The sequence below is a fragment of the Nilaparvata lugens genome, chromosome 8 (genome assembly GCF_014356525.2).
Source record: "Nilaparvata lugens isolate BPH chromosome 8, ASM1435652v1, whole genome shotgun sequence".
Lineage (NCBI taxonomy): Eukaryota > Metazoa > Arthropoda > Insecta > Hemiptera > Delphacidae > Nilaparvata > Nilaparvata lugens.
The window spans coordinates 39,289,435-39,309,770 of NC_052511.1; the positions used below are offsets into that span (position 1 = coordinate 39,289,435).

The 20,336-nt window shown below is 33.1% G+C and overlaps 1 protein-coding gene across 1 annotated transcript in view; it reads left to right on the forward strand.

Moving 5' to 3' along the window:
• The window catches only part of LOC111044781 (sodium-independent sulfate anion transporter), a 49,226-nt gene extending 29,332 nt beyond the window's left edge, over positions 1 to 19,894 (forward strand). Inside the window, exons 4-12 of the mRNA XM_022330014.2 lie at positions 4,773 to 4,993; positions 7,821 to 7,998; positions 11,150 to 11,314; positions 12,380 to 12,541; positions 13,582 to 13,722; positions 15,194 to 15,339; positions 15,944 to 16,117; positions 17,719 to 17,872; positions 19,230 to 19,894. Coding sequence (XP_022185706.2) covers positions 4,773 to 4,993; positions 7,821 to 7,998; positions 11,150 to 11,314; positions 12,380 to 12,541; positions 13,582 to 13,722; positions 15,194 to 15,339; positions 15,944 to 16,117; positions 17,719 to 17,872; positions 19,230 to 19,297 — 1,409 coding nt within the window. The 3' untranslated portion in view covers positions 19,298 to 19,894. The remainder of the gene's footprint in view (positions 1 to 4,772; positions 4,994 to 7,820; positions 7,999 to 11,149; positions 11,315 to 12,379; positions 12,542 to 13,581; positions 13,723 to 15,193; positions 15,340 to 15,943; positions 16,118 to 17,718; positions 17,873 to 19,229) is intronic.
• The last annotated feature ends 442 nt before the right edge of the window (positions 19,895 to 20,336 follow it).

The window sequence follows — 20,336 nt, forward strand, 5'->3', positions numbered from 1 at the left end:
AAAAGGGTTTCTTTCAAGTGATAGCTGCAATTAGTGAATATGATATCAAAACAATGAAAAATGGAAGCATGCACTGATCTAAGGCTGTGAAATATGGACTTCGATAAAAAAGAGGGCTTTATAAGTTTTTATTAATTGATAGCTGCACTTATAGTTATATTGGATATGAAATCGAAAAGATAAACGGAAACATGCACTGATATGTGGCAGTGAAACATGGAATCTTATTTAAAAGGTCTTTTACAATTCTTATTAAGCGATATTTAACTTGGTTAGTATGCAATCAAAAAGAAAATGAAACTTCAGATACTGTTGCTGGTGAGATATTGTGATACCTATCCATAATAAAAACTCTAGGTTGTTGTCAAAAATATCACTTTTTATTTGAAAAAATCACAAACATGCTTGAACACGAATGGTGTCAACTTCAGTGTACATCAGTGTACAGACACTGAAGATGACACCATTGGTGTTGAAACATGTTTGTGATCTTTTTTAATAAATAAGTGATATTTTGACAACAACCTAGAGTTTTCATTAAGAAAATGGAGCATGGAATGAGTAAGCTAAGTGTACGTTTAGAACCCTAAATTCCACGCATGTGTTTGTTGATAGTCAATAAGTTGACTGTTGACAATGGAAACTCAAATTGATATTTTGAATTTTATAACAATATTTTACTATTTCATTCACATCCTTTACAACTTTTCAACTACTGTACTTCATTATGTTCTTCTTCTGTCTTCCTTAAAAAATCTCTTCCTTTACATCAATTCTATACATAAAACATGACAGGGAAAATAAAATTTGACTGCATAAATTAGTATTACAATCAAATAGAAGGGTGAGAGAATCTAAATTTCATAATAATTTTTAATAAAATTAACTTTCTATAAAATTTAATAATACAAGTCTTGACAATGTAATTATTTGAATAATCGTACCGTAACATATATGATTACCGCATCGATATCGCTTGACATTTGATTGCTCTTCTTGCTTAGAAACAATTCAAGACCTTGAAATATCAACCGGAGGCCTTGTCTTCACTTTTCTCTTATCAAGACATTAAGCATGAACGTTTTGCAAACGGTAGGCTAATTTAATTCTTGAAGCTTGAGTTAATGCAAAATTCTAATCACTTATCAACGTCAATATTGAACTCAACATCAAGCTTATCATCTTAGTGATGTTCATAAAGTATTAATTGCATTTTTACTGTAGCTATTGAATAAAATGCACTCATTTTCATCAAGGAATGTGAACTTGATTAACTTTCCACATGCCGTTCAAGGTATAATCATTTCTTCATGGCTGAAAAAGCGAAATCGATCATGTATCATGTACCAGAGTGCAATAATGATTATCGAAGAAAACCATCACTCTTCTTTCATTTCTCATTAACTCTAAATCCCCGCACACACACATCAATTTTTACTTTCCTTGCCCTATTACCATAGGTAAGGGAAGTATTGATTTCCGAAAAAAATTAAGGTACCCCAATTTCTAAATTTCTATACGTTTCAAGGTCCCCTGAGTCCAAAAAAGTGGTTTTTGGGTATTGGTCTGTGTGTGTGTGTGTGTGTGTGTGTGGTGTGTGTGTGTGTGTGTGTGTGTGTGTGTGTGTGTGTGGTGTGTGTGTGTGTGTATGAGTGTATGTGCGTCTGTGTACACGATATCTCATCTCCCAATTAACGGAATGACTTGAAATTTGGAACGTAAGGTCCTTACAATATAAGGATCCGACACGAACAATTTCGATCAAATGCGATTCAAGATGGTGGCTAAAATGTTGTCAAAAACAGGGGTTTTCGCGATTTTCTCGAAAACGTCTCCAACGATTTTGATTAAAATTATACCTGAAATAGTCATCGATAAGCTCTATCAACTGCCACAAGTCCCATATCTGTAAAAATTTCAGGAGTTCCGCCCCATCTATGCAAAGTTGTATTTTAGACTCTTAATTATCAAGCTTCAGATAAAATTTAAACAAAAATTTCGAGTGGAATAGATTGAGCATGAGAATCTCTACAATTAATGTTCAGTAACATTTTCACCTAAAATTAAAAATAAACTCGAAAATCGAGAAAATGTGATTATCAAATTGAAAACTATTGGCAACTGTTGATTCTATTAAATGATTCACTATGAAGAGATAGCAGACCTCGTGTGTCTCCAGCGTTATTACCCTGTCACCAGCTGGCTCTAATAGTAGACTTGAGATGCGCGGGATCACTACCATAGCGTCAGGTGATCAATTTTCATAACGGCAAGGAAAGTTGTGTGAGTGCGCCACACCAGATTTTTAATCGTGCGATATTTTTCCGTCCTTATAAATTCTATTAGATTAAACAGATGATTTCAAACAGATTATGTTTGTCAATTTCGTTTAATCTGATAGTATGAACAAAAATTGATGTATGTGTGCGGGGGCTTAACTGTTATCACATTACTTATTCTCATTCACCTAGATCACACATCATCACCTATTGTATAACTGAAATCGTATCAATCAATTATAACTTTTAACTAATAACTTTCATAGCGCATTGATTTTACAAAATACTCTTATTAAAACACCACATTAAAAAATATTGTGTCGAAACATTTCAACTTAATGGATATTACACTTTTACTTGTTTAGTGTACGATATGAACTGGAAAAGTGATGAAAATCATTTTATTTCATGACCTAAGTTTATTTCACATTTGAAGTACTAGAAAACTGTTGAAATTTACATGCAGCTACTAATAGATAGGTACTGATTGATAAAACTTTAGAAAAATAACTTTATAAATTATAATAATGATAATAGATTGTCTTTGATCATTCCTATCAAAGGACAGACCCTACAGGTCCGAGTTCCAAAACGTTACACCTTTAGATATTTAATGAATAAAGAATATTTATTTTGAATAGACTATATATTACAGTAGAATGTAGGGGTAAAGATTGAACACTTCATTCAAGTTTCATAGCCACACTTAACTTCCATTTCATCTTTGATTCATCATCTCTTCTCTCCATCCACGAAATCATCATGAATGAAAACGTTTGTATCATTATTCATCCCCTCATCTTCACCTTGGCTTAAAATACTTGCGGAAAATTGCATTTGATCTGTAAATAAATAAATAAAATGGATCTTCGGTGATAGATCTACTAGGAAATGCAATGAATATTGAAATAGAAGCAAGTGGTTGTCAATAAATAATGATGTTCAGGTACTGAATGATGAATTGAAAATAATATTAGTAATTACAAGTTGCAATTAAGTTTTAACTGAATACTAATTCAATGATAAATCACATCAGTACCAGTAATTTTCCATCTATTTTCTACTATACAAACAACTGATATAGATTATAATCAGAAAACGAATATCTTTTTATTTTGGAAATTGTTATTTGATGAACAACCTTGAATTTAGATGTAATGAACCGGATCAAGTCAAATCATTAAAAAACACTAAACCTGTGCAAAGAATAGCAGGCAAATGTAAAATAATAATGATGAGCTGCAGAAGAAAATAATTGAAGTTCTCAATTCAGAATGGAACACGAGGTAGAATAATCACGCTAAGAAATAAATTTTATGATTTGCTGAACAATTTTTAGAGAGAGAAGCCGGATTTCGATTGTCATTCATGATTTTTCAGTAATTTTTAGGAGTTTTATTTTTATCAAATAATGCTGTAATGTGAAACCAATAGAATAGAAAACACTGAATCCTGTGAATGAGTTTTTTTATCAAATTTTAGTGATTAATAATAGGCTACTGTGCTGAGTTGTAGAATTGTCAAAGAAATTCTTAATGAACAGGTTACCGTACGATAATTATTCAGCTATAAAATAGGCTAGTTTTGGTTGTTTTTTTTTCTATGTATTAAGCTACATGGACCATGTATCTACATAGTTGCATGATTTTTCATGATTATCATATAAAAATCTGGACACTAAGAATACTTCTTTTTTCATCCTTTTATCTTCTTTGACGTAGGCCTATTAATTTTATTGGTTGTTTGTGAATCATTAATAATTTGAAAGCCAATTTTTGAGTCTTTCTAAAATTATTTTACTAAAACCTATATTTTCATACATTACTTCCTTACATGCTTTAAAAAAGATTTTTTTGACAATATAGTCATTAGACTTGTTCTTAATATAGATATTTTGATCACTGTTTCCATTTAGCCTATATTTGTTACCTACTTTGCCATTGAAGTCTGATTCACAATTTTATTAATTATTCTTCCTTCTTACACGACTTTAAACATGCCTTTTATGCTTTCATGAAAAGTATTTCGTCATTATTGTATGGTTGTTAATTTTTTTATAATTATTTCAGTCATTGCTTTCATGTTTCATTCATAGTTGTTTATTATTTTGCCACTCGTTGAATCTCTTTGAAATAGATAGTTTTATATTTAATCTTAAGTCTTATATATTTTCTAGCATGTCTTTTAACATGCTTTCATGCTAAATTAATAATTTAATAAATAATCAATAATAATTAAATGTATTTTGATATTGCTATTTTTTACATTGTTTAACAGTTATTTTAGTCATAGATCTATAATATCAGAAGTAGTAGGTTACCCACAAAGATCTATAACAAATGTTATAATTGTTCATCTTTTAAAGGGCTTTATGCAATGTACTTTACCTACTATTGCTCTTTGTACCGGTACCTATTTATTGAATAATAAAAACAATTTTGATCTTTGAGATTTCTGCTATATTTCATTAATATTGTTGTTGGTTGTTGGCAGGTTTCCTGATAGACTTCATCTCGGGCCCGGTGTCGGTTGGCTTCACGTCGGCGGCGGCCATCATAATCGCCACGTCGCAGGTGAAGGACCTCTTGGGCCTGAGCTATTCGGCCAGTGACTTCATCCACGCCTGGAATCAGATAGCGCTGCACATCAAGGACACGCAGCCCTGCGACGCACTGCTCGGTCTCTCCTGTATGGCCATTCTGCTGCTACTCAGGGTAACCCATTCAAAATCACCTAGTAGACGATACAGTAATGGGTTGGGCAGTTTAATGACACGATTACAAAAACCACTTCAAAGTTAAAGAAAGTTATTTCCAATCAAAATCACGTAGTACTCGATACAGTAATGGATTGGGCAGTACAATATGGCACGATTAGAAAAATCACTTGAAAGTTGAAGAATTTTGAATGTGTTTAGCATAGCCGCCGACTTTGAGACCGACTTCCCATCCCCAGGCAGAGTCTGTCCCAGGGGGTGCCAGGAGTGGATTAGATTGCATTTTGAAAAGTGCATTTTGTCTTTGCACCCCCTAATATTCTTACAGAAGAAAATATGATCAAAGAGGATAAGTAGGTACTGAAATTTTCCATTCTTACTAAGTTATTCTATTAGTCCAGTCAAATAGTAGTTTTTCAGGAAACAGCCCCGAAAGAATTTTTCTCGACGGTTCTATATGTATTTTGGGGCGCTGAATTCTAATCTGAAATTTGCTGACACGCCAAAGGGCGGCTTCACCCCAAAAACCCCAAAAGTTTTGGAATTTTTTCAATTTTTCCATTTAATCTCGAAAACCTTGAGTTTTTCAAGAAAAATAATTCTTGACAAAATTGAAGAAAATGAAAAGTATCATAATGAAAATGTCGTATTTTGGCTGTAGGACATGATTTTCTATTTTGGGTGTATTCCCCCTCCCCCTCTACTAAATTAAAAAGGATTAAAACAGGATTTCTGAGGAATCCTGTTCAGAATTGATTGTTCTTTCACGTGATGTGTGGTTTTTCATCATTACTAGAAAAAGATTCAGGTTGTATAGGGTGAAAGTGGTGAGTTTGCATAATTTAGAAAACCCCCTTAAAAAATACCCCTTTTTTGAAAATTTGTAGCTCCGGAACCAAAAATGGCAGAGTCCTGCGCGATCACTCAATTTATTGGAAATTTTATTCTCTTTAATTTTATCAAGAATGATTTTTCTTGAGAAACTCAAGGTTTTCGAGATTAAATATGCAAACATTAAAAAAAGTCTGACATTTTGGGGGTTTTGGGGGTGAAGCCGCCAGGCGTGTCAGCAAATATCAGATTCGAATTAAGCACCCCAAAATACATATAGAAACGTCGAGAAAAATTCTTTCGGGGCTGTTTCCTGAAAAACGACCATTTTACTGGACTATATGTCAATAACTAGTCCAAGAAGAACTAATAGCCTTCAGCGATTCATTATAGTGAACTTAAATAATACCTACTTCTGTTATGACATTCATCTGTCCAGAACTCTATTCAAAGTTTTGAGTTTTGATTCATAATCCTTTTCCTGGCCCAATCCTGAATATTTTTTTATACCTTTATAAATCAGCATTTTGGAGAGGGACAGTTTAACCTGTCATCCTTTCCCAATTATTGTGATATGATTGATGCTTTGTGCTTGTATTACAAAATAAATAAATGAATAATATGATACTGTATATCATTTGCTCATTGCAAGTAAATTCAACAGCATATTGAATACTGAGGTGGCAATGGCTATATATTGATAGTTCAACAAGTTAGTGAACCCATCACCAAGTGAAATTTTGAAAACAATAAAAGTTCTTACTATTATATTCTTATATAACTTAAAAGTGAAAAAACACTCACGATCTTTGGTGTGGCGACGCGTTTCGTGCTGGTGTTGCACATTCTCAAGCCAAACAGAAACTAAAGTTTTTAAGCTCATAACCTTAAGGCTGTGCAAAGGCTTAAAATAAACTTTCTACTCGTGATATTTTTCAAAGTATTTCTATTTGTATATCATCAAGCTATCAAAATGGAAACGTTTTCTCAGGAAAACATTTTTTTCCGATCATTACTTTTTGAGATATGAGCGCCTGAAGTTTAAATTTTTGGGACAGAACATTTCAAATTCGATAAAATATAAATCCATGAAATTCAGAGGACGAATTCTTCTTGGTATTCTTGATCTAGTAAAACAAAATTTTTCTGAAAATATCAATTTTTGAAGAAGTTATTCAATTTACCAAAAATAACTCAACTAAAAGTTATATTTGGTTATTTTTAGTAAATTGAATAACTATCTTAGAAATTGATATTTTTAGAAAATTTTTGTTTTACTAGATCAACAATTCTATGAAGAATCTATCCTCTAAATCTCATGGATTTATCTCTTACCGAATTTGAAATGTTCTGTCCCAAAAATTCAAACTTCAGGCGCTCATATCTAAAAAAGTAAAGATCGGAAAAAAATGTTTTCCTGAGAAAACGTTTTCATTTTGATAGCTTGATGATATACAAATCGAAAAACTTTGAAAAATATCACGAGTAGAAAGTTTATTTTTAGCCTTTGCACAGCCTTAAATACTTTAGTTTCTGTTTGGCTTGAGAATGTGCAACACCATCACGAAACGGTCGTCGCCACACCAAATAATGTAAGTGTTTTTTTTTAAGTTTTATATAAGAATACAATAGTAATAATTCCAGTGAAAATAAGATGAATAACCAACAACGAATAAAAGAAAAGTTCCTTATCGTAGCCTATATGCCTCCCGTTTGAAAGAGAAAACGAGAAATACTGGAAACGCAATTTGGTATTTTCATCAATACTACCTTTATACGATGAAAAAAGGAAGAGGAAGATCTCTTCACTAATTTCTCACCTACATAGTACTACTCGTATCTCTCAACTACAACCTCTCAACTAGGAAAAAAATTATTTCATGACGTGGCGAAGTTTGGACATTATAATGTCCACTCTACCACCTAAGCACGAATATTGATATTCTTTATAATATAAACATGTAATAATATTATTGTATTTCGATTGAATGCAGAAAGTGAAGGACATCAACGTGGGTCCAGTGGACACGAAGGACAAGACTTCGACGCAGAAGCGACTGGAGGCGCTGCTCTGGTTCATCTCGACGTCAAGGAACATCCTCGTCGTGGTGGTGTGTGCTCTCATGGCCTACATGTTCGAGCAGCATGGTGCTAAACCGTTTGCACTTTCAGGTTAGTTCCTTAATCAAATCATTTCACATTGTATGTAGTCACTGGGTACAGTAATCGATTCAGAGATTTCATGGAAGCCAGTACATTTGTCATATTTGAGAGGAAGACTTAGTTCTGCGATTTTTGCTAGTAGACATTTGAAATTACTGCTAAAGAAAGAAACGCTGAGACAGGTATATTTTTCAACACTTCATTCCCTCTTGACACTTGGTATTGTTTTCTGGGGGAATTCGAGTGGTGTTATGGAGTTATTCAGACTGCAGAAATGGGCATTGAGAGTGATGACTGGAGAAACAAGAAGAACCAGAGGTCGGCCGATCTTTAAAGAATTAAGAATCCTTCCGTTGCCCAGTCTTCACATTTTCGAGACACTTTGTTCTATAAAGAAACATCAACATGAGTTCAATACAGGAGAGATATTTCACAATTACGAAGCTCGGTACAGGCAAAACTTTAAAGACGAGGTTCATCGAACAACTCTTTATCAGCGGGGAGTGAAAAGCGCTGGTATAAGATTTTTCAATGCTCTACCTGCACATGTCAAGGGAATGAACGGTAAGGATTTTAAAACAGAAATGAAAAATCTGGTGTGGCGCACTCACACAACTTTCCTTGGCGTTATGAAAATTGATCACCTGACGCTAGTGTTCACGCGCATCTCAAGTCTACTATTCTAAGATCTGAGCCAGCTGATGATAGCACAATAACGCTAGAAACACTCGAGGTCTGCTAATTCTTCATAGTGAATGATTTAATAGAATCAACAGTTGCCAACAGTTTGCAATTGAAAAATCACATTTTCTCGAATTTCGAGCTTATTTTCAATTTTAGGTGAAAATGTTACTGGACATTAATTGTAGAGATTTTCATGCTCAATCTTTTCCACTTGAAATTTTTTGATTAAATTGTATCTGGAGCCTGATAATTGGGAATCTAACATTCAACTTTGCATAGATGGGGCGGAGCTCCTGAAATTTTTACAGATATGGGACTTGTGGCAGTTGATAGAGCTTATCAATGACTATTTTTGGTATAAATTTGATCTAAATCGTTGGAGCCGTTTTCGAGAATTCCATTTGATCGAAATTGTTCGTGTCGGATCCTTATAGTGTACTCCTCAAGTTCCAAATATCAAGTCATTCCGTTAATTGGGAGATGAGATAACGTGTACACAGACACTCATACACACGCACACCCACACATACAGACCAATACCCAAAAACCACTTTTTTGGACTCAGGGGACCTTGAAACGTATATAATATTATTAGAAATTGGGGTACCTTAATTTTTTTTCGGAAATCAATACTTTCCTTACCTATGGTAATAGGGCAAGGAAAGTAAAAATGAGCTATTGAATGTCTCCGCATATTCAACTGCGGAATTTAAGGCTCATTGCGAGCAAATAGGACTGATAAGATAAATTTAGACTATTATATATGCATTTAGACTGATTGACGAATCTACATACCCCTTTTAAAGGTGGTCAACAGATGATTTGATAATAATAATAGTTATTATAATAATTGTATCAAATTTAGTTAGTATCACTTCCATCAGGCGAGTTTCATAATCAAATCATTCTACATTGTATCAAATTCAGAATCATTGTATCACTTTCAGAGGAGTTTCTTTATCAAATCATTCTAAATTGTATCAAATTTAGTATCACCGTATAACTTGGGATAAGTTTCTTAATCGAATCATTCTAACATTTAATTTTTCATAATATTCATCAAAACTCGGTTGAGAGAAAGTTTTGGGATCTGCATGTTGTCCTCTATCAATTATATTGTATATCATTTGTGACTGTGTTAATATATAGAATGAATTAATTCATCAATTCTACTTCTGTAGAATATTGAAGGACACTGCATTAATTGTTTTGGAATGACAAATAATCAGTATAATCAGGCTAATGTTCATAGTAATAATGTTCATTATTTCTTTAATGTGTGAATATTTCTTATTTTGTTAATAATGTGAACTATTCCTTCCATGTTTGGGTTTAAAGCATCTAAATTTAAAAATCTACGTTGTGAATATGAACAAGACTTAACCTATTTCGGACTAAGTTATGTGTAACCTTATCTAAATTTGGGAGAGGAATAGCACAAGGTTACCTTTTTTTTCTCTATCATTTTGATGATGTACTTAATTGTATCAATCAATAAAGAATAAAGTATCAAACACAAACTGATACGAACATTCATATTCAACCTAAATTCACTTTACGATATTAAATATTGGGAGAAGAATAGTTTTGGACTTGGAACCTGTAGATTTTCTCTCCAGATATACAGTATATGTGTTCAACTGACTGCAATAATCATTCTATGGAAAAATTCAGACTTATTGTTTAAAGTTTAAGAAAAGAATGCCGGCCAGATAGCCGAGTTATTATTTACTTATTTATTGCAAGATACATATGAGAGCACAAGGATAATATCCCATAATTGCTATCTTAACACATAATAAAAGTAAAAATTGAAAATGCAATATTTTATACAAATATTGAAATAAATAAAACTCAGTTGTCTATGGCGTTTCACCCTTCAGTCTGCTAGTGCTACCTGGTCGCGGGTTCGAATCCCGCCGAATACCATCGATTAGGCATGGACGTTTGATCATCTCATAACTCACCCTCGCACTTCTCATTACCCACGCACAAGCAAAAAGCTCATGTGAGCATCATCCGCAATAAAAAAATAATAATAATGTTAGATTTGTAGCCAGTTGATTCCCTCCAAATATCATCTATTTGTTCAATTGATTGCAATAAACTCGTAAGAGGGAAAATTACAAAAAAGTAATAATTGTCATGCTGATTTGTGTGTATGCCTATATTATCGAGCCAAGACCAAACTGGCGAGGCTATTATTTTGAGCACAATGTGAACACATCAGTGTGTAAAAAATTCTTGTCAACGAAGGTGGGAGTTATTTACCCGCTTCTCATGGTTATTAATAATCAATTTATGGAAAATGCATTCTAATTTCAATCTATTCTAATACTTAACAGTGAAAATTGATTACTACACTTTTGAAATAATTTATTTTTGAGTACAGTATGTAGGCCTATGGTTGAATTTTCACTCGTCATAGCCTATTTAGAACTTGAAATTGAAAATAATATTGTGTGGTGATTTACAGGTGAAATAAAGCCAGGTCTTCCCAGCTTCCAGAGTCCGCCGTTCTCAATAGACAACGGCGAACGCACTGTGGGCTTCCTGGAGTTGTGCTCTAGTCTCGGATCAGCAATCATCGTTCTACCTCTTCTGTCTCTAGTCGAGAATATTTCACTGGCCAAAGTCTTTTGTAAGTTAATTTTTTTTAATTATTAATACAGTACATGTTCGAAATAACATTGCCAATCTCCATACAGTTCAATGCACAAACATATAATTAAACATAACGTAATGCAAGCAATATTCATATTCCATATTTCAATGTTAATTCAAGCTGATAGTCCTATAGTGAGGTCCACGTTATAATGGCAGTGGTGAAAGATAGGAGAAAAACGTTGCCGATCCTCTGTCTAGCCAATGCCTTCTATAGACGGTAGCTGATACAGGTTCATTGATGTAATTTCAATTGTCTATTCTCGATTAAAATAATCAATTATATTTTTCAATAATTTCATAATGAATTTTCATAATTAAGTTGAAATATTTTGTTAATTCTACATTGTTAAAAGACGATCTGGCAACAGAGCAAAGCAAGAAAGAGATAGCGCTATCCGCTTTGTTAAATGATAGACAAGGATAGAAATATTTATTTATTTATTCGTGGACAGAATCACAAATCATATAAATATGATTAGGAAGGAACAACAGGCTTGGCCCAAATCTATTCCATTCCCAAATTTTGATAAATTAATAAAATGTCCCAAAAATAGGTTATGTTTCTACTGTAAAACTTTCAAGTTCAATTATCATTGCTAATCAAACACTGCCATTATAACGTGGACCTCACTATAGTAGTTATAGAAAAAAATAGCATAAGAAAATATGAAAAAATATAAAAGTAAATGATTAAAATAAATGAAGCCATTATAAAGATTAAGTAACATAACCTTATGGGTGTGCACCATTGCGCCACCCTGTAAATAATAAATAATAGTTTATTGTATAGTACAGACTCAGCCTAGTTTTTCCTCCAATGTTATAATTAATTATATTATGATTATAGTGTTTTATACAATAAATGAAATGAATGAAAAATGGATAGTGAATTCAATCATTATATTAAGACTCTTCATTAATATTCACTTCTCCACAGGCTACAAAAGGACTACTTGAGAATAAAAATGTACTATTTATTCTATAAAATAATGTTCACTTATATTTCCTTTTTTATCTAGTTTTTGAATTCCATTTTCAGCTGAAGGCAAAACGATAGACGCGACTCAGGAAATGCTGGCACTGGGGCTGTGCAACTTTGCGTCGTCGTTCTTCGGCTCGATGCCCGTCTCGGGCGCCCTGTCCCGGGGGGCCGTCAACAATGCTAGTGGAGTGCAGACCACATTTGGCGGCATCTACACAGGTGCGAATATCACCTTATTTTCGCGAATATTAATATAAAATCCAAGAGTTTCAATGAAAAATTGCTCATTCATTGTCCAAAATCAAATGGCAATGAGCAAACAAATACAGTGTTTTCAAATATGTTATGAAAAAACTAAAATTAATTTCTGGTCCATTAATGGTTCATTTTTATTCTGAGTGGTCGCAAGAATTGCTTATTTTCACAAATATAACAACTATTGTGTTTAAAAATTGATAGAAATGAGCGAATTGTAACAGTGTTTTCAACGAAGTGATAAAAAGTTCCACATTCCTAATATCGTTATTGTTTTGTGTTTTTTGCAACTTATACCTTCCTATTCGTCCAAAAATTAATAGTAATATGAGCGAAAATGTTAGTGTTCACACAGATGTAATAATAAGCTCTACATTCTTTATCCCCTATGTTTTTTTTATTCTGAATGTCTATTTGCAAGGAAGAATTAGATTCAAAGTGATTTGTCGTTTATTTAAGAGATCTTTACAGTTAAAAACTAGAAGCAGACCTACTCCAAAACTCATGCATTTACTCAATTTTTATCAGAACTAGTTACCGTACTCATTTTTTAATCATAGTTCACATGAATAAAAACACAATATTTAGATATTCAACATGTTGGCTTCTTATCTACTGAATTCACGTAGATAAGCTCTACTTGGAAAGAACTTGGAAAGACAACAAAATAATTGTTTTTTTATTTAATTGAAGAACAATTGAAGGGCCATGGGGAAGACGAACAAAGTCCCAAAAGTAAAAATTTCCAGTATTCCATTTTCAAAGTTTGAAGTCGCTTAAATACCTAAAAACCGGGTATAAAAAAATATCCAATGCTGTGTCTGCTGTAGGCATATTGGAGTATTAAACGATTCTTGTTCATCTCTGATCACAGTAGGCCCTAGTGTTCAAACTCAAACCATGAGTGATTTTTGTAATTTTCAATCCTTAATATACTTTTTGATCCTAAACACTCTATGTTTATATTATTTATTATTTTCTCAACCCATGTTTGATTTTTTCAGGAATAATTGTGATAGTTTCTCTACAATACTTCACACCTTGTTTCTACTACATCCCCAAAGCATCACTGGCAGCCGTCATTATAGCTGCAGTCGTATTCATGGTGGAGTTTCATGTTGTCAAACCAATATGGAGAACAAATAGTAAGTAGCTCACATCAACGTAGAAAAAAACACATTTTTGGACTCGGGGGACCTCGAAACGTATAGAAATTTAGAAATTGGGGTACCTTAATTTTTTTCGGAAAGAAATACTTTTCTTACCTATGGTAATAGGGCAAGGAAAGTAATAAATTCATTTATTGTGAAAAATTCAGTAATTATAGACCTATATCGCTCTAACTGGAATAACTAGAAATCATTTTACAGAGAATTGTCAATCATAAATTAACACTAACTAGAATAATTCGCAAATGTGATGACATATTAATTGTTCCTCTAGTCAAGTACTATAGTAAGGTCCACGTTATAATGGCAGTGTTTGATTAGCAATGGTATTTCTATCCTTGTCTATCATTCAACAAAGCAGAGAGCGCTATCTCTTTCTCGCTTTGCTCTGTTGCCAGATCGTCTTTCAACAATGTAGAATTAATGATTAATTAACAAAATATCTCATCTTAGTCATTGAAATTCATTATGAAATTATTTGGAAATATAATTTCTTTCTTAATAAAATATAATTGATTATTTTAAACGAGAATGAACAGTTAATATTATACATCAATAAACCTGTATCAGCTACCGTCAATAGAAGGAATTGACAAGATAGAGGATCGGCAACGTTGTTCTGCTATCTTTCTCCACTGCCATTATAACGTGGACCTCATTATAGGTAGACATGACGAAAGTGCCATCTTTAGATGAATCTAGGACTTTTCACAATAAATCTACCTCTCAACAATCTCATCTACAAATTACATATTATATTTTTATAACAATCCTTGGTTTTAAGCCATATTTCATTCATTCAGTTTCTATATAAAAATAGAACATAAAATGTATTCAAAATATCAAATTTGTGAAGGTCTTGCATCAAATTTGCAAACTTCTCAAAATTAATGTTCTCAAACTTCTTAACAAAATATTTCATCTTAGTCATTGAAATTCATTATGAAATTATTTGAAAATATAATTTATTTCTTAATAAAATATAATTTATTATTTTAAACGAGAATGAACAGTTAATATTACATCAATAAACCTGTATCAGCTACCGTCTATAGAAGGCATTGACAAGATAGAGGATCGGCAACGTTTTTATCCTATCTTTCTCCACTGCTATTATAACGTGGACCTCGTAGTTTGAGCGATTTCAATTTTTTCATTTATTGCAAAAATTCATGCATCCGTCAAGTACTATCATTCCTGAGAGTTTAATTTTTGGCCATTTTTGTGAAAATCCATTTAATTCATGAAAAATTCAAATCTCCCAGATTTGGTTGATATTTGGGCTATGGATAGAGATTGACCAGATAAGTGTCGTGCTATAATATGAGACTTTTTGCTAAAATACAGGGTGAGTTATTCAGGGTGAGAAAAAGTTTTGAAAATGTCCTATTTGTTTTTGGAATGGAACAATAAATTCTTAATATTCAAAATATTTTATTTTTTCTAGAAATGGATTTGATTCCTGCAGCGGCAACATTCCTGTCGTGTCTGTTGTACAGACTGGAACTGGGAATTGTGATTGGAATCGGCATCAACGTTCTTTTCCTGTTGTACGCCTCAGCTAGGCCCACCATGCATGTCGAAAAGCATAGAGTAAGTTATCCTCCATCTACTCTAAGGCTCAGCTCACACTTAAGCGACTCAAGTCGAGAAGAGACTTGGCAGAAATAGCTAAAAACTGGAAAATGAGCCGAAAATACGAGGTTTTTGGCCCACCTTGTATCTAGCACAAGGAAATTTTGCATGAAGAAATTGGTTCTGTACTTCTCTTATGTGCCCAAATAATATATTAAAAAATCAGAACTACAAAATAAATTGCATGCACCAATGTATATAGTGACTGTACTATAGTTGGTAGTTGTAATTTGTATTCTGAAAATTTCATTTTTAAATTTATTTTTGAAACCTGACGATGGTGTGATCACCGAAATTAGTACCTAGTTGTAATTTGTAATCTTATTCTATTATTTTATTAATTTCAAAGGGTACTACAATTATATTCTATAGAATAATAATTATTGTAGTTTTGACGTGCAGACGGAGAGTTCTTACTTTGCTTAGGTACTCAGCTTTTACTTTTGTTTCCCTTCAAATAGCTTTCAGCTAGACGGTTTGAGTTTGCTCTGGATATTGTTATATTATAATATATTTTTCTTCTGAATAATATTAATTTTGAATTTTTTGTTGTGTTTTTCAGTCGGAGTGGGGCGGTGAGTACCTGATCATTACTCCGGACCGGAGCCTGGCGTTCCCCTCAGTGGAGTATGTGCGTAATGTAGTGAGCAAAGTGGGCGTCAAACAGGGCAGCAGCTCCATTCCTGTGGTCATCGACAGTCGACACGTTCAGTGTGCCGATTTCACTGCCGCCAAGGTAAAACTCAACTCATTTATGAATGAATCAATGAATTAAAGGCGGGTTCCCACTCATCAGTAGCAGTGTTCAGTATATCAGTGAAAATATTATTCCCATGAGTTGTGATGGGACTGTTCATACTCGCTTGTCCGGGATGAGTGGGAATGGTCCCATTAGAATTCATGGGAATAATAACTGTATTCACTGTACCGGCCACGTACACTGAAACTGATATGTGGGAATCCAGCTCAACCGCCATAGGCTACAATAATAACTAGGTATGAAATAATTGTAATAATTATTACATTTCCTCCTAGCTGTTTACCCAGTTATCATGATTTGTAGGAGAAGGTTGACAGCATTTAATATTAGTATTTTTTAATAATTGAATATTTATTATATACTAGCCGTCAGGCTCGCTTCGCTCGCCATATCCGTCTAGCCAGGGGGCTCCGCCCCCTGGACCCCCGACTGGATCGTCCAAGAATGAGATCAGCAGGCTCGCTTCGCTCGCCTGCATTTTTCTTTTGGGCATTTATATCATAATGTTAGGACAATCCAGTCGGGGGTCCAGACTAAACGGCTGGCTAAACGGATATGGCGAGCGAAGCGAGCCTGACCGCTATAGTAATATAATTTTCCCAGGATTGAAGAAGCAGTGCCCAATTTTTCCGCGATAAATGCATTTAAATCTTCAACTTGGTGCCAACCTAACAAAGTCAACTCAACTTAATGCCAACCTGACAAAATTATTAATTTAGTTGCCAGTTAACAACTGTTTCGAAGAGGTACTCTATCTAGATTATAGTTCTATAGTAACATATGATATGGAAATTTCAATTATAATTAACAGATTGGGAGAAGAAGAATATACATGCTAAAAGACATACTTTAAACCCTTAAAAACAACCCTTAGAGTTAAAATATTGCCAAAAGATTTCTTAGTGCGCCTCTAAAGGGCCAACTTAACATACCTATCAAATTTGAACGTTTTTGGTCCGGTAGATTTTTAGTTATGCGAGTGAGTGAGTGAGTGAGTGAGTGAGTGCCATTTCGCTTTTATATATATAGATTCATTAACATTTGAACAGATGCAATCTCTCATTTATTTTCATCTGTAGTTATTTGTACCGTATACAGTTTAATAGACTATTAATTATGTACGGTACGGTACTCTATAATAGACCGAATGAGTTATAGTTGTGAATAAATTATAATTCTTTAGTGAGATTCATTTCAAAATCTCAGCATTGGTTAATTGATATTATTTGTAATGAATACAAACAGTTTGAAGTTGAATCTCACTATGATAACGAATAAATCATAGAAAGGATTAGATTAGAAGAGGAACGTGTCATACTCAAAACTGTTCTTCTACCGAATTTTTATAGTATATATTACACAGTATTGCCCAAATTAAGGGTGAGTTTTCTTATTGGTATTTTCATAGAGATAAGATACCGTTGAATAAAGAGAACGATACAAAAAAACAGTATTTGTTTATGGTATTATTCTGATATATATAAATCACAATGATAATGAGTGAGTCTTATTAGGCTAATTATTTTAAGGATATTCTCATTTGTTATTCATGAAAATTTGTTTTCTTGGATTTTCAGGGAGTATCAGGACTGATTGACGATTTCGTAAAGAGGAACCAGCCTCTACTGTTCTATAATCTGAAACCAACCGTTGTCGATGTCTTCAAAGCAGTTCAACCAGTCAAATTTCTCCACTGTCAGACAGAGACGGAACTATACGATCTATTGAAAGGTACGACAGAGACAGCAATCAAAACTAAGGCTAGGCGCACACCAGTTAGTCAAGACAAGACAACACTTGATCAAACACGTTTAGTTACAATACTTCACATTGTTGCTTATGACGTAACTCACACTGATTAGTCATTGCAATTAGGCATGTCTTCATAAGTAACTATGTGAAGTATTGTGACTGAACGTGTCTGATCATGTCTTGTCTTGTCTTGACTAACCGGTGTGCGCCTAGCCTAACTGTAGTAACTGCAGCTTCAAGTAACAATATTTTCTAAATTTTAAATGATGTTGTGGTTTTTAAATACAAGATAATAGAGTGGATATGATCCTTAATTCAAAACTACGAATAAGTTGGAGTTTATTGAATATTATGTTTTGCTAAGTAGCAATACAATAATATTTTTCAGGACGAAAAAGCTTTGTCTATTGTGAGAGTTCCTTGGATTACTTGAGAAGGCCTTGTAGATTGGTCATTCTTGTCCATGAAAAATTAGTATAAAGCATCATCTAGAATTTATTTAAAAAAAACTTTTGCATTGGTTTCGAATGATTGCTAGAGGCGCACTAGCCCTAATTCACTGAATGTCTACATAATATTGTAGAAGTACAATAACCCAAGTAATTGATGAGATTGTGTTTTACATGTTAAACTGGAACATCTCAAAGGATTTTTTATTCTAACCCAGGTCATACAGCATTGAACATATTCAACACAAATTCCAAAATAAACCAGGCAAATGCTAGTTGTTTGTTGGAACTTTCTGAATTTATTTGGACCATCGATGAAATCTCAAATACTAGCGGGGAATTATCGCGTTATTGAAATTTGAAATATAACTGAAAATAGTGGAAAAATATTGTTTCAAACAAGTTACTACAGTGTTTAGTTACTACAAACAAGTTACTACAGTAACCCCTGAGTTACTACAGTGTGGGGTCGTTCATGTTCCATATGCATTTTTTATTCTCTTGATTAGTATGGTTACAGTGTTAAACAAATATAAGAATTAAACAAAAATAAAACAGCAGAGCTCTGCATGAATAGAAACGTAAATATAAACTATAAATAAAATGCCTCCAATATGAATAGTAAATATGATCAGATCCAGTACTAGAAACTATCAAGTTAAAATTTGAACAATAATGAGAGAGAATGCTAAATAAAACTGTAATTAGATAAAGCTATTGGAAAAACTTGAACAATATCTATCGTGTTATTGGAAAACTTGAACAATTTCTATCGATTTTCCAATCATGCACGAATAATGAGCTAAACATGTTTTTCAATAACATTAAATTTATCAGAAAAAAATTTGATTCTCAATTCTACTACATATTTTTTTCTATTTTTACAGCATACACGACCAAATCGCCAGCAATAATGAGCAGCCAAACAAATAATGTGAGAGGAGGCAAATCCTAAAGGATGTGATTTTCCAATCCAGAGAATCACATCCCACAAAAGTCTTCCCACGAGAGCCTTTTACCTCAAACGGCTATTATTGGATAGCAAATAGCATCATAGATACTCTTCAATCGGTTCAGACAACCCACTTGGACAATCAAGACTGAGTGTAATCTGATAAATGTATCAAGTAAATATAGTTGATGAACTCAATAGTGAACGAGTGTTGTAAATAGTTTATGGTATATTAAGTGAACAAGTTTGAACATTCCTTATGTGAGTAACGTTGATATTGTTGATTGCTGTAGTTCTCGGAAATAGCAGTATTTTGTTAATATGAAAAATATGTGATATATTATTATGATAATACTATCGTCTATTTCTAATTTCGTTATAGTTTGTTGATTAATTCAATAGATAGAGACTTCTATTTTATGTACAGTGGAAAATATAGATGTAAGATTTATAGTAACATTGATGAATTATTTTAATTCAAGAACAAACCAAAGTGATATCTTATAAAATGGTTTTTGGTGCAAGTGAAGCTGACATATTGCTTAAAAAACTGTACAACCTATGTTTACAATAAATACAAATACATTTTGATTCATTAAACAGTTTATTAATTTGAAAATTATTCATGGGAACACAAATCTTTGGTTTCAACTACAGTATAACTTTAGTTTATTTGCCTTAATCTGATGAAATTATTTGGTCGTTTTCAACAATCGGGTTTTCCTCATACCTCGCACACCAGGGGCGCCATTTAGGGGGGGCAGGGGGGGGCCAGGCCCCCCAAGGATCAGATGAATAATGAAAATGCGGGTCTATCTACATGAATCCTTAGAGTCTTATACTGGTTTAATACTTTTTTTAAACAGCAGTAGCCTAGTATAATTCCTTCTACAGTATCAAGAATGTAGCAAAATTGCCTTGAAAGTATGGGTACGGAGTAATAAAGAATATATTTTTCTCTATGGTATAGTTGAAGCTTAAATATAGAATGGGTAAAATTATTGATGAGGGCACAATAAGTGAGTTATTGCATGAATTTCAA